Here is a 15,681-nt window from a genome sequence, read left to right as displayed (position 1 = left end):
TAAACATATTACACCTTCCACTATCCCAGTTTTGACAGACAGGGAAACGGAGGCAAAAGGATTTAAGTGATTTGCAGGCCAGAGGAGGAGGGTCCCAGCCAGAGAAAGTCAGGAATTCCTGGCTTTCAGTCTTGGGCTTAGACCCCATCCCTCTCTCAGCTCCCATTGTGCTCTTCCAAAGAATGTAAATACAGAGTCTAATCCCCACTTGTGAATTAATTATTAGCATAAGTGATAATACACTGGACAAATGACTGTCACATTCTGGAACAAAGTCAGAAGTATATTTCAATTATCTCAAGGGACTGCAGTACATTAACAGCTTGTATTATGGTACAGCTCTGAAGCAATAATAAAACAAATTCCGCTAGTCTTTTCATGAAAATCCATTCATGTAGTTAATTAAATAATGTAGAGCAAATAAAGAGATAGTGTTTCAGTCAACAAACAAAGAGGCTGCATGCCAAGTCATTTACAGAGCCACATACCATTTATCTCCAAGATCTCCCTGCACAAAAAAACAATTTCTATTACGCTTTTCTGCAAGATTATAGGGGAAAGAAATAATTTTTTTTTTTAGCTAGAAAAAATACCATCTGGATGCACAGTGCATTCTGATTCCCAATTATATTGTTAAGCTTTTTTGTTGGTGTAGCTGGCTTGAGTTAAGGAAATTAAAACCTACTTTTTCAGAGTATCAGCTTTCCATCGAACACAAATGGTTCAACAGCCAACAGAGAGCATTTAGACCAATTTCTGCTCTGGAATATGTTTGCAACTTCACTGGCTTCAATGGGAACTCACCATACATACCTGAGGACAAAATCTGGTTCTAAGAGCTTGTCTACATGAAGCATCAATGCACTCTAGAGGGGTGTGATTTCTAAAGAATACTATGGAAGATTAGTTTGTGCAAGCGGGGTCTACACAGGCCACTTAGTGCACTTTAAAAGTCACACTCTTCTAGTGCACATGTATAGACATGCCCTAAGGCTTGAATATGTCCATACACAGCCACTCAGAAGGTAGCATCTTAATTCTCAGATTAAGAAGATTCCGCTTGTCTCCTTTCTAGCTGGCATCAGCATCATGTAAGCTCTTTGGGACAAGGACAGTCTAGCACAGAGCATAGTGCTATACAAATAATAAATATTGATAAAGTCATGTTGTACTGTATCTTTATACTACCTTAGCAAAAACTTTCATTGTATATCCCAAATATTGCACTCTAGGATCAATAGCTGCATATGTAGCCAGCATTCTTGTGTTATGCTGTGCCTGGAAAACAGACAAGTATTAGACATAGTTTAATATGGTACAGCTTGCAGTTCAGACATGGGGATGTAGAGAGCCAAAATATACAGGGAGGCAAATTCTATGCTCAGTGACACCCATGCAACATTTCAGTGTGGTTGCAAGAACACAATTAAAGGCTGACTTCAGACCAGTATATATGTAAAAATTAGCACCTGAACACACCAGCTTGTTCAAACATGGAGTCACTCAAAAACTGAGCGAATCTGGGGCAAATCCTGGTCCCTCCTTTGCTGGTCTGGAGGGGTCCATGGCAGGGAAAAGCTGTTTGTTTTCACAATGTAAGAAAAGAGCCAGAAACTGAAGGACACACAGGTTCCATTAAGCTGAAAGGCCACAGTGACTCCTCTGCAGCTCAGAAAAGGAAGGCCCCTCCACCACTGTGCCACAAAACTAACCAACTACCTGGGCTGGGCACTGGGCTGAGGATTTGGGACTATTTTAATTAAAATATTTTAAAAAATAGGATATGGTAGTTTCATTTCTAATTCAGAATTATTCCCTAGTAACTTTAATGCTATCTCCATCTTTTAGACTTCCAAGTATTACCACCTGTAGGCAAACTTTCCAAACAATCCTGCAAAGTATGCATTAGCTTTTACAGAAAGAGACACTTACTAGCGTATTGTATAAGCTGATGTCTCCCTCTAAGCCACTCCGTCTGTGTTCAAATTTTACTATAGGCACTTTGGCTGTTGTTATAGGCAAGATGTTTTTTAAACCTGAGGAGGCAGGATAAAATATTTCCATAAATGTTAAACATACAAATAGATACATGTAATTGTAAATATCACGTAGAGTACATTTAAAATACATACCTGGATGCTTTTTAAGAATTTTTGCCAAACCTTCAATTATTTCCTTACAATTTAGTTTCTAGAAAAATAAATAGCAAAATCTGAGCAATTAACTATGGATCCTTGCCCCACAAATTGAACAAATATTATATTATATTATATTTCATGGAGTAAGTGAATGAAGGATCATAAATCTTTCTTCATTTTCAGTATAAAATGTAATTGCAACATGTATTTTCAAATATTGAACTCCCACCTCTGCATTTTCATGGCCTTCCAAGGTCATGCAGATATCCAGATCACTGTCCCGGAATCCAAATCCATTTTTTGAAGAGCCAAATAAGCACAGTCTGGCTTTGTCTAACCAAAAGAATAGACAAAAAAGTCACTTTTTTTGTAATATCTTTTGGCACTGCTTACTACTGGAAATTGTTTATTTGAGATGAGAGGCTGGACCCAATTTTGCATAATATATTTAATGGATTTTTAAATCAGTTTTTATTGGACACCTCTGACATCTCATGTCAGACAACAGAAGTAACTGGTACATTATTTTAATTTCTATGTGCAACGGATGAGAAATTAAAATGCAATTTTTGATGTGCCTGCTGTGTTAGGGACTCGGTAACTAATTATTACATATAAATTTCTACATGCATTAATTGGTTTTTTACAGTACAATACAGTTTTAATAGTTTTGAAAAGTATATAAGTACATGCAAAAAACTAGTCATAATACATGTTAATGACACCGATACTAAGGTATAGCTATTCGCACTTGATTCTTTGTGATTTTTTTGGTTCGTTTATACTTCCCATGGTTTTGCAACTGTAGGGATATAGGCTGACAATAAACCAGGATGTACTATGGTTTTAAACTGAGCTGGGATATTAGCATGAGCATTAGGCTCAAAGCATGTGACCAAAAAGAATGAGATCAGGAGAAAGAAGTGTTGTTGTGTTAAACTGGCAATGACCATTTGAAATACCAGTGTTATCTTATTTAAGGTTGGGCTGCAGTAATAAAAATAAAACAAGGTAAATTGGGAACCAAGCGCAGTAAATAATTGGCTATGTAAGATACTGCTTCATCTGGCTTTAGCTAAGGTCCGATAATTGGCAACGATATCACTTGTTTGTTAATGGGTATAAAAAGGTAAACTCAGGAGTTCATTGCTAATACCTGCTGATCAAGTTGGAGCTGACAATATAGGTTTAAGCACCCCTGGGTTCAGCCCATTTGTAAGTGCCTTGATCAAACAGCTTATAAATGGTTTGTTGCTCTTTGGATGTAATAAATTGCTTATTTAGGCTTTATAGGCATGTTTAGAGCAATTGTAAACATATTATTTGGGCTTTGGATGTAATAAAGGAATTTACGGTTAAATTGTTGTTGTGGTAATAAATACAGGTAATAACCCTTTATAAATCATAATAATTCCAACAACAACATGAAAATTCCATTTTCTGTTACTAGGAAAGTTTGGTTGATTGGGATGTTTCTCTGTGCCCATTAACCATAGTCTATGGTACAAGATACAAATAATGAAGCCAATGCAGTTTCTGAATGAAACTTTTTATTTCCATTTTGGGTTATTCATTTCCATTTTCGTTTGAAATTTATTTTCACTCACTTATTAATAAGCATGGTAATATAACTGAGAAGGATTTCTTTCTTAATGACCTGTTTTAGATCACTATAATTTGTTCACTTTGAAATCAGTGATAAGAAACTATGTCGATCAGCTCATGGCTACTTTCAAACCTTTGATGGAATCAGAAACCTTCAGTCTTAAGTTTTTGTGACAGAAAGATAGTGCCCTCAATCCTCAGCTGTCACCAGTAAGCACAGGGCACAGCTGAAGGGTGGAGCTGCAAAAGAAGCATTCACAGCTACCTGATCTTGGGGCCAATTCTGGAAGAAAGAATGGTCTTCTGGGTAAGACAATAGACTGGAACTCAAGTGACCTGGTTCAATTCCTGATTGTGCTACAGACTCTGGGTGTGACCTTAGACAAGTCACTTAGTTTTTCTATGCCTTGGTTTTCACAATAGATGTATATTGAGAATAATGTTTCCTACTTCATGGAAGTGATGCGAAGATAAAATCATTAGGATTTCAGAGGCACTCAAACACTATATTGACAGGGTCCATGTAAGTATATGGGCCACAATGCTACTCTAAACTATATGCAGTTGGCTACAGCCCAATAATACTCCTTCCCTCCCGTGGCATGCCTCCTGTGCTTGGGGTCAGCTCAAGGGTTTGGTTATGTCAACCTACATCATGCAGGCTTTTCCCCATGCTGGGGAGATGCACCAGTTGCCAGCATCACTGGGGCAGCACAAAGGGGCCAGAGAAGGGTTAAGGATTGAGTGTATATGTCTACAGGTACCTTTATATACACACTCAAAAGGGAAGATGCCACCATTTTAAAATAGACAAAGGAACAAAGAAAGACAGTTTATATTAATGGGCTAGACAACTGGAACGAAGGGAGAAATTTTAACAACAAATGATAAGTGGTTACCTATTATTACATACCATTGTATTCTTTTCTAATAAATCTTTCCAAACTTGCCAGAATTTGTTCTCTGTTTTGTTGCTCAGAGAAAGGAGGTGATAATTCATCTGAGAAAAAAAAAAGTTAGACTCTGATGTAACATTCCACTACATTTTTGGCCCTAAATATCTGATTTTATGAATTAAAGTATTTGCTAATATTTATTCTCTTTGAATACCCATTTTTTTTTTTTTTTAAGTCTTACATTTTCTATGGTAGTTAGTACTGACTACATTTTACTTTGGGACTTGATCCTGTTGTCATTACTCAGGCAAAACTCTTGGGAGCCAATAAGAGCTTTGCCTGAGTAAGAACTGTGCAATCTGGCTAATACTGAGGGCTTGTCTACGGTAACAGTGCTGCAGCTGCACCAGTGCAACTGTGCCGCTGTAGCACATAGTGAAGATGCTACCTATGCCGATGGGAGAAGCTCTCCCATCACGATAGGTACTCTGACTCCCCAAGAGGCAGTAGCGACATCGACAGGAGAAGCCCTCCTGTTGCCATAGTGCTGTCTACACCAGGGGTTAGGTCAGTATAACTGCATCACTTAGGGGTGTGGATTTTCTACACCCCTGAGTAACGAAGTTATACCTGAGCAACGTAGTTATACCAACATAACTTGGTAGCTTAGACCAAGTCTGCGGCCACATTGCTTACCGCACCAAATCTCTATTACTCCTGGGGGGATTCTGCATCAAAATATTAAAAATTCTGCCCCAAAAAATTTAAAAATGTGAAAAATTCTGCAAATTTTGTCAAAATAATGCAATATAATCAAATATAATATATATAATAATATATAATGCAATATAAACCAGTTTCAATTGTTTTGGTAAGTTATTTAAATTACAATATAGAAAAATGTCACAATAACGATCAGCATTTCCTAAACACATGAAAGTTAAATTACAAACGCTTGGTAACTAATACCCTGCATTCCAGTTATAATCCTGGATTTTCATTTAAATTAAAATTACAGATCACCAAACAGCAATAAAAAAAAAAAGTAGAATGTCATTTTAAATTGCTCAGACTTTTACACATAAAAGTCGTACAGTTTTGCTAATCATCGTCCTGAACCTGGCTGAGTACTTTGGGAAGTGCTTGGTTCTGCTTGTCTTGACATTTTATTGGCTGCTTGGTAAATGTTTTATTTGCCCCATGACAGTGATCAATGTCTCCCCCACAGGCACGCATGCCCAGCCTCCCTACCCCCACAGTGATTTGCCTTTCTGAGGCTGCTTCAGGCACGCTGGAACAGACACACTGCCTGGGCTGCCAGGGAAGAGGTGCGTGTCCCCCTGCATATATCTTTTGCATTTTTCTGTGTGGGGGGCACGGAAATATGTAGACCATATGAATTCTATGCCTCTGAAGGTGTGCAGAATTCTCTCAGGAGTACTCCAGGCACATTGGCTGCCTGTTCTCTCCAAAACCAATAATAACTAAAGATGAAAATTCTTGCTTATTTTGGGGCCAAATTCTTTGCCAGCATAACTCTACTGACCTCAAACTGTATGACAAAACAATATGGGCCAAATTCTGTTTCAGCTACATTACTGTACTTCCTCCCACTAAAGTCAATGGAGTAACCACCACATTAAAGGGAACAGAATTCGGCTCTACGACTTTAATTTTTAGAAATTATGAATTACAGCCTATGAAGTGAAAAGTCCTACACTAGTCCAACAGTAATACTGTACTTACCAAAGCATCTCTTACACACTATATCAAGTATTTCCCGAAATCTGTTTGTCATTGGTGGTAGTGGTTTTAGATCAATTTTCTTAAAATCCTCTGGGCAGTCATTTTTGGAATGGCCATCACGTTTGCAGATGCTGCATACTATAGTTGGAGGCTATTAGAAGAAATAAAATAAACAAATTTTAAAATATTTCAATAAATGCATACTATTTCCATAGGACTGTAGTGAGCAATAACAGAGTTTATCTACAGAACAATAAAAGAACACCCCCCTTGACAAATCACCTTTAGCTCTTGCAGTGCACTACAGAGCTCAGGAATTCTGCCAGAGGACAAAGGGAAAGGAGAGGGCCGAAGAGGAGGGAATCACTCTCCTACTGAAAACAAGAGCTTTTCATGAGGAGGAAAGGAACTAGCCTTCCCACTCCAAAATTGTATTTGCCACCAAGTATATGCACAATTAACCTCCTAGATAGCCACCCACCGACTGATCTGTTAAGGGTGATAAAAATGTAATGTTACAAGCCCAGTCATGTAGTACTTCTTTACAACCTTCTGCCCCATAATTCTCTCCTGATTCTAAAAGTCAAGGAGAATCGAAAAGATTGTTGGGCAGAAATCTGATTGCTACCAGCGTCCCTTTAATAAATTGGACTTTTACAAAAAAAGTCTGAAATGAACTAAAACATTTTAAAAATCAAAATGAGGAAATATATGTTTATATTACACAGCTATCACTCACAACAGATCTAGGCCCTTAGAAACTCCACTTTCATAACATGCTATATTATCGTCTCTAATACCACATGTTATCTGACACTCTGAAATTACAATCAGACTGTTCTCCAGTCTAAGTGTCAAGAAAAGGTGGGAGTGGATAAAAATCAATGTTTAAAACAAAATTTAAATATATTTTTATTTAATTTAAATAAAAATGATTTTAAAAAATTAAATCAGATTTTTTTATTTACATTTAATACAGGTTTATTTTTAGGGGGAAAAACTAGTTAAAATTAAATTTGAAATTAACAACCTATGTTAAGGTCTAAACTTTTTACAATCGATTAAAATAATCTAAATTAAATACAGAAAATAATATTAAGCAATACGTTTCCTACCAAGTTGTAAAAAAGTCAAAACAGCGAACTCATGGAAGTTACTGGCTAAGCACCTGGAACTAGAGTTTGCCGAAATGCTGCACTAGTTTTTGATAGCAATTGCCTCTTCTACAGGTGCAGAGAAAATGTTTTCCTCATTTCAGTTTATTCAATTAATTCAGTTCAATGAATAGTTCATTCAAAGTTAAGAAAGCAATGGGAGTTAAAAAGCAGGAAAGCTTGTTTTCCTCTTCCAAATAATGAATAAAAAGTAGGTATGAGATTCACTAATTCTAAAATATTGAAAAACATGATGACTAGAAACAATAGTTCAAGTTACTAAATATATTAATAAAGACACTGTAGAAATTGCAGTAATCCTATAAAGTCTGCCAGAATTGAAGCAGCACGTACCCTGAACTCCCATTTAATTCCTTCAGTGGCAGTCAAAAGAAAGGAGATGTAATCAAGCTGGAGTCACTGATCATTTTTTGATAAGGCCTTTTTGGCTCTGGTCACTTTTGGCTGGGTGCAAACTGAGTGATATCAATTTGCTCTAAAACATCTAATATTCAGGAAGATGCCTGCATACTTCTTATCACTGCACTGGCAAGTCTTTTCTTGGAGTTACATTTTTTAAAACTGAAAATCTGGAGTTTTCCATATTGGAATTTATCAGTTGCTTTCACCTAGAGAAGGAGAATATGAGGAAAGCCAACCTTCCAGTCCTTGGGGATAGCTATATCTAGGGTGGTAGCTAAACATTAGTCTGGTGCATTTAGCTAGGGTCAAATTAAGTAGTGTTTGTACAATCCTTTGAAAACTGGAAAATGATATAAAACTACTATCAATAAGTTTTATTCAACATAATAATTTGCCTTCTTACTAATGAACAAAAATAAAAAACAAAAAAACAAAAAAAATCAGGTCCCAAAAAAGATGGGCTATCCATCTTTCTTTCATTCTCTTCTATGGAGAGCAACTGCACTGCACTTCCCAACGGTGGAAAAGTAATGAAAGTTAGAAAATAGCCTATACTTCTCTAATCTGAGACAGTGAGGAACATCACATTATATAACCAAGATAATTATACATCTCTTTGTACCATATGTAAATGGGTCGAGGTGCTGGTAAAGCTATGTTGTAACTCCTCTCAAACCATGGTGATACCCTGACATGTTAACTTATTTCAGCCCCCTAACAATACATTCATCTGTGCTGAGGGAGCAAGTGTTTGAAACAGGGAAAGTAGTAATCCATGACAGAGAATGGAATAACTACTAAACAATTCTCCCACCTAGCAGTCTAACAGTTTGGAAGCAGGAATACAGTTCTAACAGGTAGTGAAAGGAGATACTTTGCACCCAACTGTATCTTTTATTGATATGGGAGTGAAATAACCCCATCACTTACATATCTTTAAAATGCATCTTACCTTTCCAGAAGTCAAAATGAATTTATCAAACACATAATGCATTTCTTCTCTGGAGAGTTTATCTTCATCTTTAAGGTTACAAACATCTACCATTGCTTTGCAGTTGTGCGAGGTAGCTGATGTGCTAGTGCACTTATTCTTCTGTGAACACTCCATTACTGAACTCTGTCCACTTTCAACATCAACAAATTCATTAACAGAATTTGGGTCATGGAACCAACGTTCACTGCAATTACAATGGTGACTTAGCTTGTCTTTAGTTAGACAAATTTCTGAAAGCTCTAGATCATCTTTCTCTTTGAGTGATTTTTGCTTTAATTCACAGCATTCTTTAGAAATAAGAGATACTGTTTCCTCTCTGTCTTCATCATAATTGGAGTCCAATGCATCTGTTTTATTTACTAACAAACTGTCTGTGTTCTCAGAAACACATTTCCTGGATGTAGATTCCATTTCATTACATTTAAGTTCATATTCTTGTATACTACATCCATTTCCTGCGTTCTGTTTCTCTAAAATGTTTTCTCCCTGTGAAAGGCAACAGTTGGCTACAGGTTCTCCAGATTTTGCAGATTTCTTGCTGTTAATTTTTTCCTTTTCTTTTTGCTTGGTATCTGATTTGGATTTAATCCCATCTTTAGTTTGTGGACATGCAAAATATTTATACGCTGTCCTGAACCGCTCCAGGATGTACTCAAACACCATCTGGCTATTTAGGCTTCGTGCAACATTCCTCTTTAGTGCAAAAGGATCTGGAAAAAGACAATTCAAGTAGTAATTTACTACTTTACATTAAGTAATACTTACACAATAATGTATTTCAAATGCATAAATTATTAGTATTTTGTATTTCAAATTACAGAACCCTATAATATAGTCCAGAACTATATTTATCATGCTATACATCCTCTTCTTCATTTCATCCTGGTACCTGACTGTTTTCATTACAAGGCTGAAGGATATAATGGAATAAATAGCTCATAGACATATATTGTTCTTAACTACCATTTAAGGATCTGGATCCCAAGAGAGTCTTTAGATTTTTCTGTATAATCACCATATATTTACTGTAAATGTCTGATTTAATTAATGAAAAATTGTGTACCCTTTCTGCTTTGTTAAAAAAATCCCACATTATGGCTGATTCCTAAACTTCAAAGTAAAATAAATATCCAGACATTACAATCAATCTTCGGGAAACTCTGCCCAATATTTTCTCCTTCTTTGATTTTTTTTCATTGATTTAATTTGATAAATAATTTATTTAAAAAAGTGAAGCAACAGTCAGGAAACTGACTATTTAAAATGATATCATACAGTTTCATATTTAGTCTCTCCTTATAACTTCCAGATCAAATTTGTGGTTTACAAGTCAAAAGAGGACCTTCATAATTGCAATTACTGATAATTCCACCTCAGATCTTAAGTATCAAGGTGGGTTGCTTCTTCCTCTTACATCAACTCCTGTACTAAAAATTCATCAAATGGAATTTAGCTGAAAACATTGTTAAAAGAATATAATCCCTCCCTCTTAGAATAACCACTATTTGATCATTATCTTGACACACTTTCCCTTTTTTCTCATGGTTCAGACACTCTTTGACTCTATTCAGTTCCTTACTCTAATCTCAGGATATGTCTACACTGCAATAAAAGACATGCTGCACCAAGTCTCAAAGCCCAGGTCACTGCCTTGGACTCACAGGGCTCACACTGATGGGCTAAAAATAGCAATGTAGATGTTCCAGCTCTGGTCAGAGCCTAAGCTTTGAGACGCGGTGCTGCAGGTTTTTCTTTGCAGTGTAGACATACATACCCTTAGGGACTTCAGTTTCCAGGATGATGATTAGGTTGGATTCTCATCTCCAAAACTCAAAGTTTATTCACACAGACTTAACTTCCCCTCCCCAACATTTCTTTGATCATGTCCAATACAGATATCCATCTTACCAACACCTCCGTCACCAAGGTCATTAACAAACCTCCTTTTAGCAATGTCAGAGGAAATATTTTCAAATCCTATTTCACTTTGTCTCCTGCCTTTGACACATTTCATTACTGTTCTACCTTCCCGAACACTGTTCTCTTCCTGTTCTCCTCATACCTCGCGGATTCCTCCTCAGCATCCCTTTGCTGACTCCCATTCTCCTCTTTTCTGTTGGCATTCTTTAAGATTCTCTACTTGGTCCATTCCTTTTCCCTCTATGTGCTTTATGAGATCTCAGGCACGACCATATCTAAGCTGATAACTAACCAATCTACCTCCTACTTTCAACCTCCACCCCTTTTGTCCAGTTTCTCGTATCTAACCATCTCTCCTACACCTCCCTCCTGGCTGTCTCACTATCTCCATCTCTTATAAAAACTGAGCTTATCTTCTTTCCCAACCTTTTTCCCCACCTCCTCACTTTTCTATCACCACTGACAACAGAGTTCTGGTACGTTATTTGCTGATCTTTCCGAACCAATACTGTTTATTTATTAAAAAAATAATAAAAGATTAATGTTTTCCAAATGGAAATGGATAAAACTTAGGCAAAGAAAGGGAATTATTCTTTCTCCCATCACCACATAAGGTATCACCATCAAATTTATTCTGCCTCAAGGCTCCCAAATGTATTACTTATGGTCAGACATCTAGTTTTTAATATATTTTCCAGGACATACTCATCATTCCACTATGCTGACAGTCAGCTTCCCAGTGTGGGAATATGGCCCATGGGAGCTTTTACTCCACTGAGCTGGTTCCATTCACTCCAGTCAGTGCTCTCCTCTCTGCTCTGCCTATATGTCAGAAGCAGGGGAAATAAACTGATGATCAGAGGCAACCAGAAGACCCAGTGGTATGGGATCTTGCAGAGGTAATGTTCCCACAACCCCAGAACAAATGGGAAGGAAGAATGGGTGGAGAAAAGTGTAGATAATGGGGAATGAAATAGATGGAGATGGTTCAAGGAGAAAAGGAACAGTACTGCAGAGACGGAATGGAAGGAGAAAAGGGCTGGGGGAAAATGGTGCTCCATCCATATTTCAGGAGTCATTGTACTCATACTGCTGTGCTGGGCAGATGACACATCCTCAAGTAGCCTGATTAACTTTTGTACATTTGCCAGCTAAACTGGTACTTTCCTCTCCATTTGCATCCAATGCAATTTCTTGTCCAAGTACTAGAAATAAATGTTAGGTAAGTAAAATCCAAAGAATAAAGCATAATGCCTATAGACTTGGTAGAAAGAACATTACCACACCTTCAATGGCTATTCGCCTTTTAGGCCAGTTTTTGTTCTCTCTGGTTAAGAGTTCTTGTACCCGTATACTGATGACATATTCCTCCAAAGCAAATTCCAGTGTGTAAAACTTCAACAGTTCTAACCACAGTTGCCCCAGGGATATTTGGTGGGGTTTTTCAAATGCTAAGGGAGACTGAAACAAACATGAATGTTTAGTTGCAGTAAGAAATGAAAATTCCAGTATTTTTCTAAGTTTTTTTTTTTTTAAATAAAAAGTTTAAAGATCAGACAGCAGATGTGGTCTCCATTCAGATAAACAATGACTCACTTTGCCATGTTTCTCCTTTGCATTACTTTGGTTGTCCGTTTCTGAGCTTGACGACTTCTTACCACCTTTCTGCTGTTCAGCTTTAGCTTTGCCGTCTACACCACTTGAGTTTTTCCCCGCTCCATTATTTGGTGGCTTGTATTCCCATCTTACAAACTTCTCCTCTTCTATACCTCTCAGTGGGTAGTCATCTGCCCTCTTTAAATCAAAGCCTTCAATCTAAATACAGTTAAAGGATTTCTGAGAACAAGATTGTATGTCACATACCATACTTGGGCCAAAACACAGAAATGGCAATTTCAGGGCCTAAAAAAGATAATTTCACCAACACTGCTAATGCTGGTTATGCATGGTAACAAAAGGGTAATCACATCTCAGTGTGTCAACTGAGTTAAAAAATAAATTCCTTCTCCCTGACCCAAAGCACAGAATTGCACAATTGTCCACGTGTATTATGAGAGTCTTTCACTTTCCTCAGAAGCAACAGGCACAAGTCAACCACACAAAGAAAAATGTGCTAAGGTCTTTATTTGGAGCAGGGGTCTCAAACACGCAGCCCGCAGAGTTATTTCCTGCAGCCCGCCATAGGCACCAACTCCCCCTCTCTGCCCCTCCCCCCCGCCCTCCCCTCCTCACCCATCCCCCCCAGAAAGCGCCGCATCCCTGCTCCTCCGCCCACCTCCCAGCGCTTCCCGTCACCAAAGAGCTATTTGGCGGCACTTAGGACTTTCCAGGAGGGAGGGGGAAGGAGCGATGATGCAGCGTGCTCAGGGAAGGAGGCAAGGAAGAGGCGGGGGCAGGGATTTGGGGAAGGGGTGGGAAGAGGCGGCGCAGGGGTGGGGCTTGTACTGAAGTGTTGCTAGATACCTCTTGTTGCTACGGTAACACCCCTCTTTTCATTAGGTGCCAGCAATGTGCTTGGTAAGACCTCAAACAACTTACAGTCTAGCAGAGATACACAGTAGCCAGGATGCACAGGAAGACCCAGGGGGCAGAGAGGAGAGGGAATTAACTTGGAGCAGTCTGGGAGAGGGGGTTGTTTATTTGGGCATCTGTGGCATGATTTGACTCATACCTGTCATTCCCCTTGGCTTCAGGGCTTTGTTGCAATGCACGTTCTATCAAAGCCTGTTTTGAAAGGTGCTAAGCACCCTGAGATCCCACTGGTCTCAGTAGGAGGAGAAGGCATCTCAGCTCCACACAAAAGAAGTTCTAACAGAGAGATGACCCAAGGGAGGAGGGGGATTCAGAACCTGCGTCCCAGCCCCTTGCTGTTCTGGGCTGTGACCTGAGGCTGAAAAGTGCTGCCAGCTGCCATCTGTGAGGTTCTGCGCATGCTCACGGCCAATGGCTCTTGGCCCATCAGTCCCCATGACAGCTCCCTCTGCTTCCGCAAGGGTAATGGCAATGTTTGGAAATACATATATATGTGAACATGAAGATTAACAAATCCATGAAGATTAACAAATCTGTGTTAAGGTCAAGGCTCACTGATGAACATTTGCAAGCAACACTGAGATTGGTTTCATCTCAGGATATCAAACCTAATATTGATGCTCTGGTTGATGCAAAATGCTGCCAGCTAAGTGGCCAAAAATGAAATGACTGTCAAAATTAGCACTGACTTTTCGCATTACAGTTTTTAAAAAGTTAATACATTGACTTTTAATAGCATACTATATTACTCTTCATTTTTTTCATTTTTGACTATACTTTTGTATCGTATGAAAAGGTTTCAATGATGTGGCCCTCGGGCCAATGTACTAGTCCTCATGTGGCCCTCATTGTGATTTGAGTTTGAGATCCCCGATTTAGACTATTCAATCTCGTATGACACATTTTATGATCTGTAAAATAACCGTGTAGCACTGCCCCTTAAAAATATTGCAAGAGTAGGATTATTATATTGTCAAAAAGAACTTACCCAAGTGCCTAAATAGGATGGTAAAATGGGTGGTTTTCTTTGTTGAAGAAAAAATATCACCATTAAGGCAAAAGAATATGAGGGAATCCCACCTTCTGCCTGGCAGTCAATATGGCACAACTACAAAAAGATAAGACAGCTATAGTTTTCTGATAAGATTTTAGCATTTTAATTATATAATACATAATATAAATGAGCCATTAGAAAAGTTCAAAAGGAATATGGAATATATGCTAAAGCTAACTAGAAAGTCTTTCATCTCAAAATCTAAGGAAATGGTAAACTTTTATATAGATGTTTTCTGTGTTATCTACTTCTCACTCACAATCCATTCAGAACACAGCACCTCACCTACTTTTTTCCACACCTTGCAACTCCCATGTTACAGCATTATTCAGAAAGTTACAGTAGATATACATTGGCCAGAGGATAAAATGTAAACTCTAATCATTTGTAAAGTTCTTCAACTTTACTATTATTATTATTATTTATGATTACACTCATTGATTCTATTATAACTCTGCAGTTGTGGCTCACATTTATGCTTCTGCCAGGGATTTATGTTTTTGGTAAAGAGAACCTGCTACTGTGCAATCGCCAGGTATTCTTCATATCTGGCTCTATGCTGATAAGATGCTTTTCTATGTGAGCTCAAGAGGTTTTTCAGTATTTTTAAAGTCAGACTTCAAACAGTTCTCTTTTCTAGTTTGTAATGTTATGTTCTTATGTATTGTATGGCACTAATCGATTTATGAAAGCCTCTTCACAAAAATATCAATAATATTAATAATACTATATAATGGAACGCACTTTTCAATAAAGTCAAGTCATTTAAAGTCAAGTATTGCTTAATAGTGACCCCAAACCTGAACTATAAAAGGATTTGACATCTGAAGTATACTTTATACGGCTGATACAGCTCAATTCTTATACTGAACAATGGTATCTCTAGATGACCCAGTGGGAGATGGAGACAAAAACTTGTACAATTGTTTTGCTGGCAGCCTGACATGAGCTCATTTTTTAAAACTGCCTTGATTTTGATGAGTGGTGGGTTTGGCAAATGATGCTTGCTTTCTTGGGAGGAATTCTGGGAAAGTTCCCAGTCCTAGAATGAGGATCTGCAGAGCCCTGCACCTGTTGAAACTGTACTGTGGGTGATAAGACGTCCAATGTTTGCTAGTTGGTCTGCTTCATAATGTTATGGAGGCCAGAATAGAGCCAATGATATAGTGGCAATTTTAGAAGTGTGTATAATATAAATGAAGGGTGAGATCCTCACCCC

General features: G+C 37.9%; 1 protein-coding gene across 7 annotated transcripts in view; it reads right to left on the bottom strand.

Annotated features, from left to right (window-relative positions):
* Positions 1-15,681, bottom strand: part of TUT4 (terminal uridylyl transferase 4) — a 72,960-nt gene that overhangs the window by 19,942 nt on the left and 37,337 nt on the right. For all 7 annotated transcript variants that reach the window (XM_074961732.1, XM_074961733.1, XM_074961728.1 and 4 more), the window contains 10 exons: positions 14,397-14,516; positions 12,473-12,691; positions 12,163-12,337; positions 8,915-9,666; positions 6,386-6,536; positions 4,657-4,743; positions 2,368-2,471; positions 2,133-2,190; positions 1,933-2,036; positions 1,189-1,278 (listed from right to left, as the gene is read on the bottom strand). In XM_074961732.1, coding sequence (XP_074817833.1) covers positions 1,189-1,278; positions 1,933-2,036; positions 2,133-2,190; positions 2,368-2,471; positions 4,657-4,743; positions 6,386-6,536; positions 8,915-9,666; positions 12,163-12,337; positions 12,473-12,691; positions 14,397-14,516 — 1,860 coding nt within the window. The remainder of the gene's footprint in view (positions 1-1,188; positions 1,279-1,932; positions 2,037-2,132; positions 2,191-2,367; positions 2,472-4,656; positions 4,744-6,385; positions 6,537-8,914; positions 9,667-12,162; positions 12,338-12,472; positions 12,692-14,396; positions 14,517-15,681) is intronic.

The sequence above is a fragment of the Natator depressus genome, chromosome 8 (assembly GCF_965152275.1).
Source record: "Natator depressus isolate rNatDep1 chromosome 8, rNatDep2.hap1, whole genome shotgun sequence".
NCBI lineage: Eukaryota > Metazoa > Chordata > Testudines > Cheloniidae > Natator > Natator depressus.
Note: the sequence above shows the minus strand (reverse complement) of the source record. Positions and strands in the feature narration are given on the sequence as shown.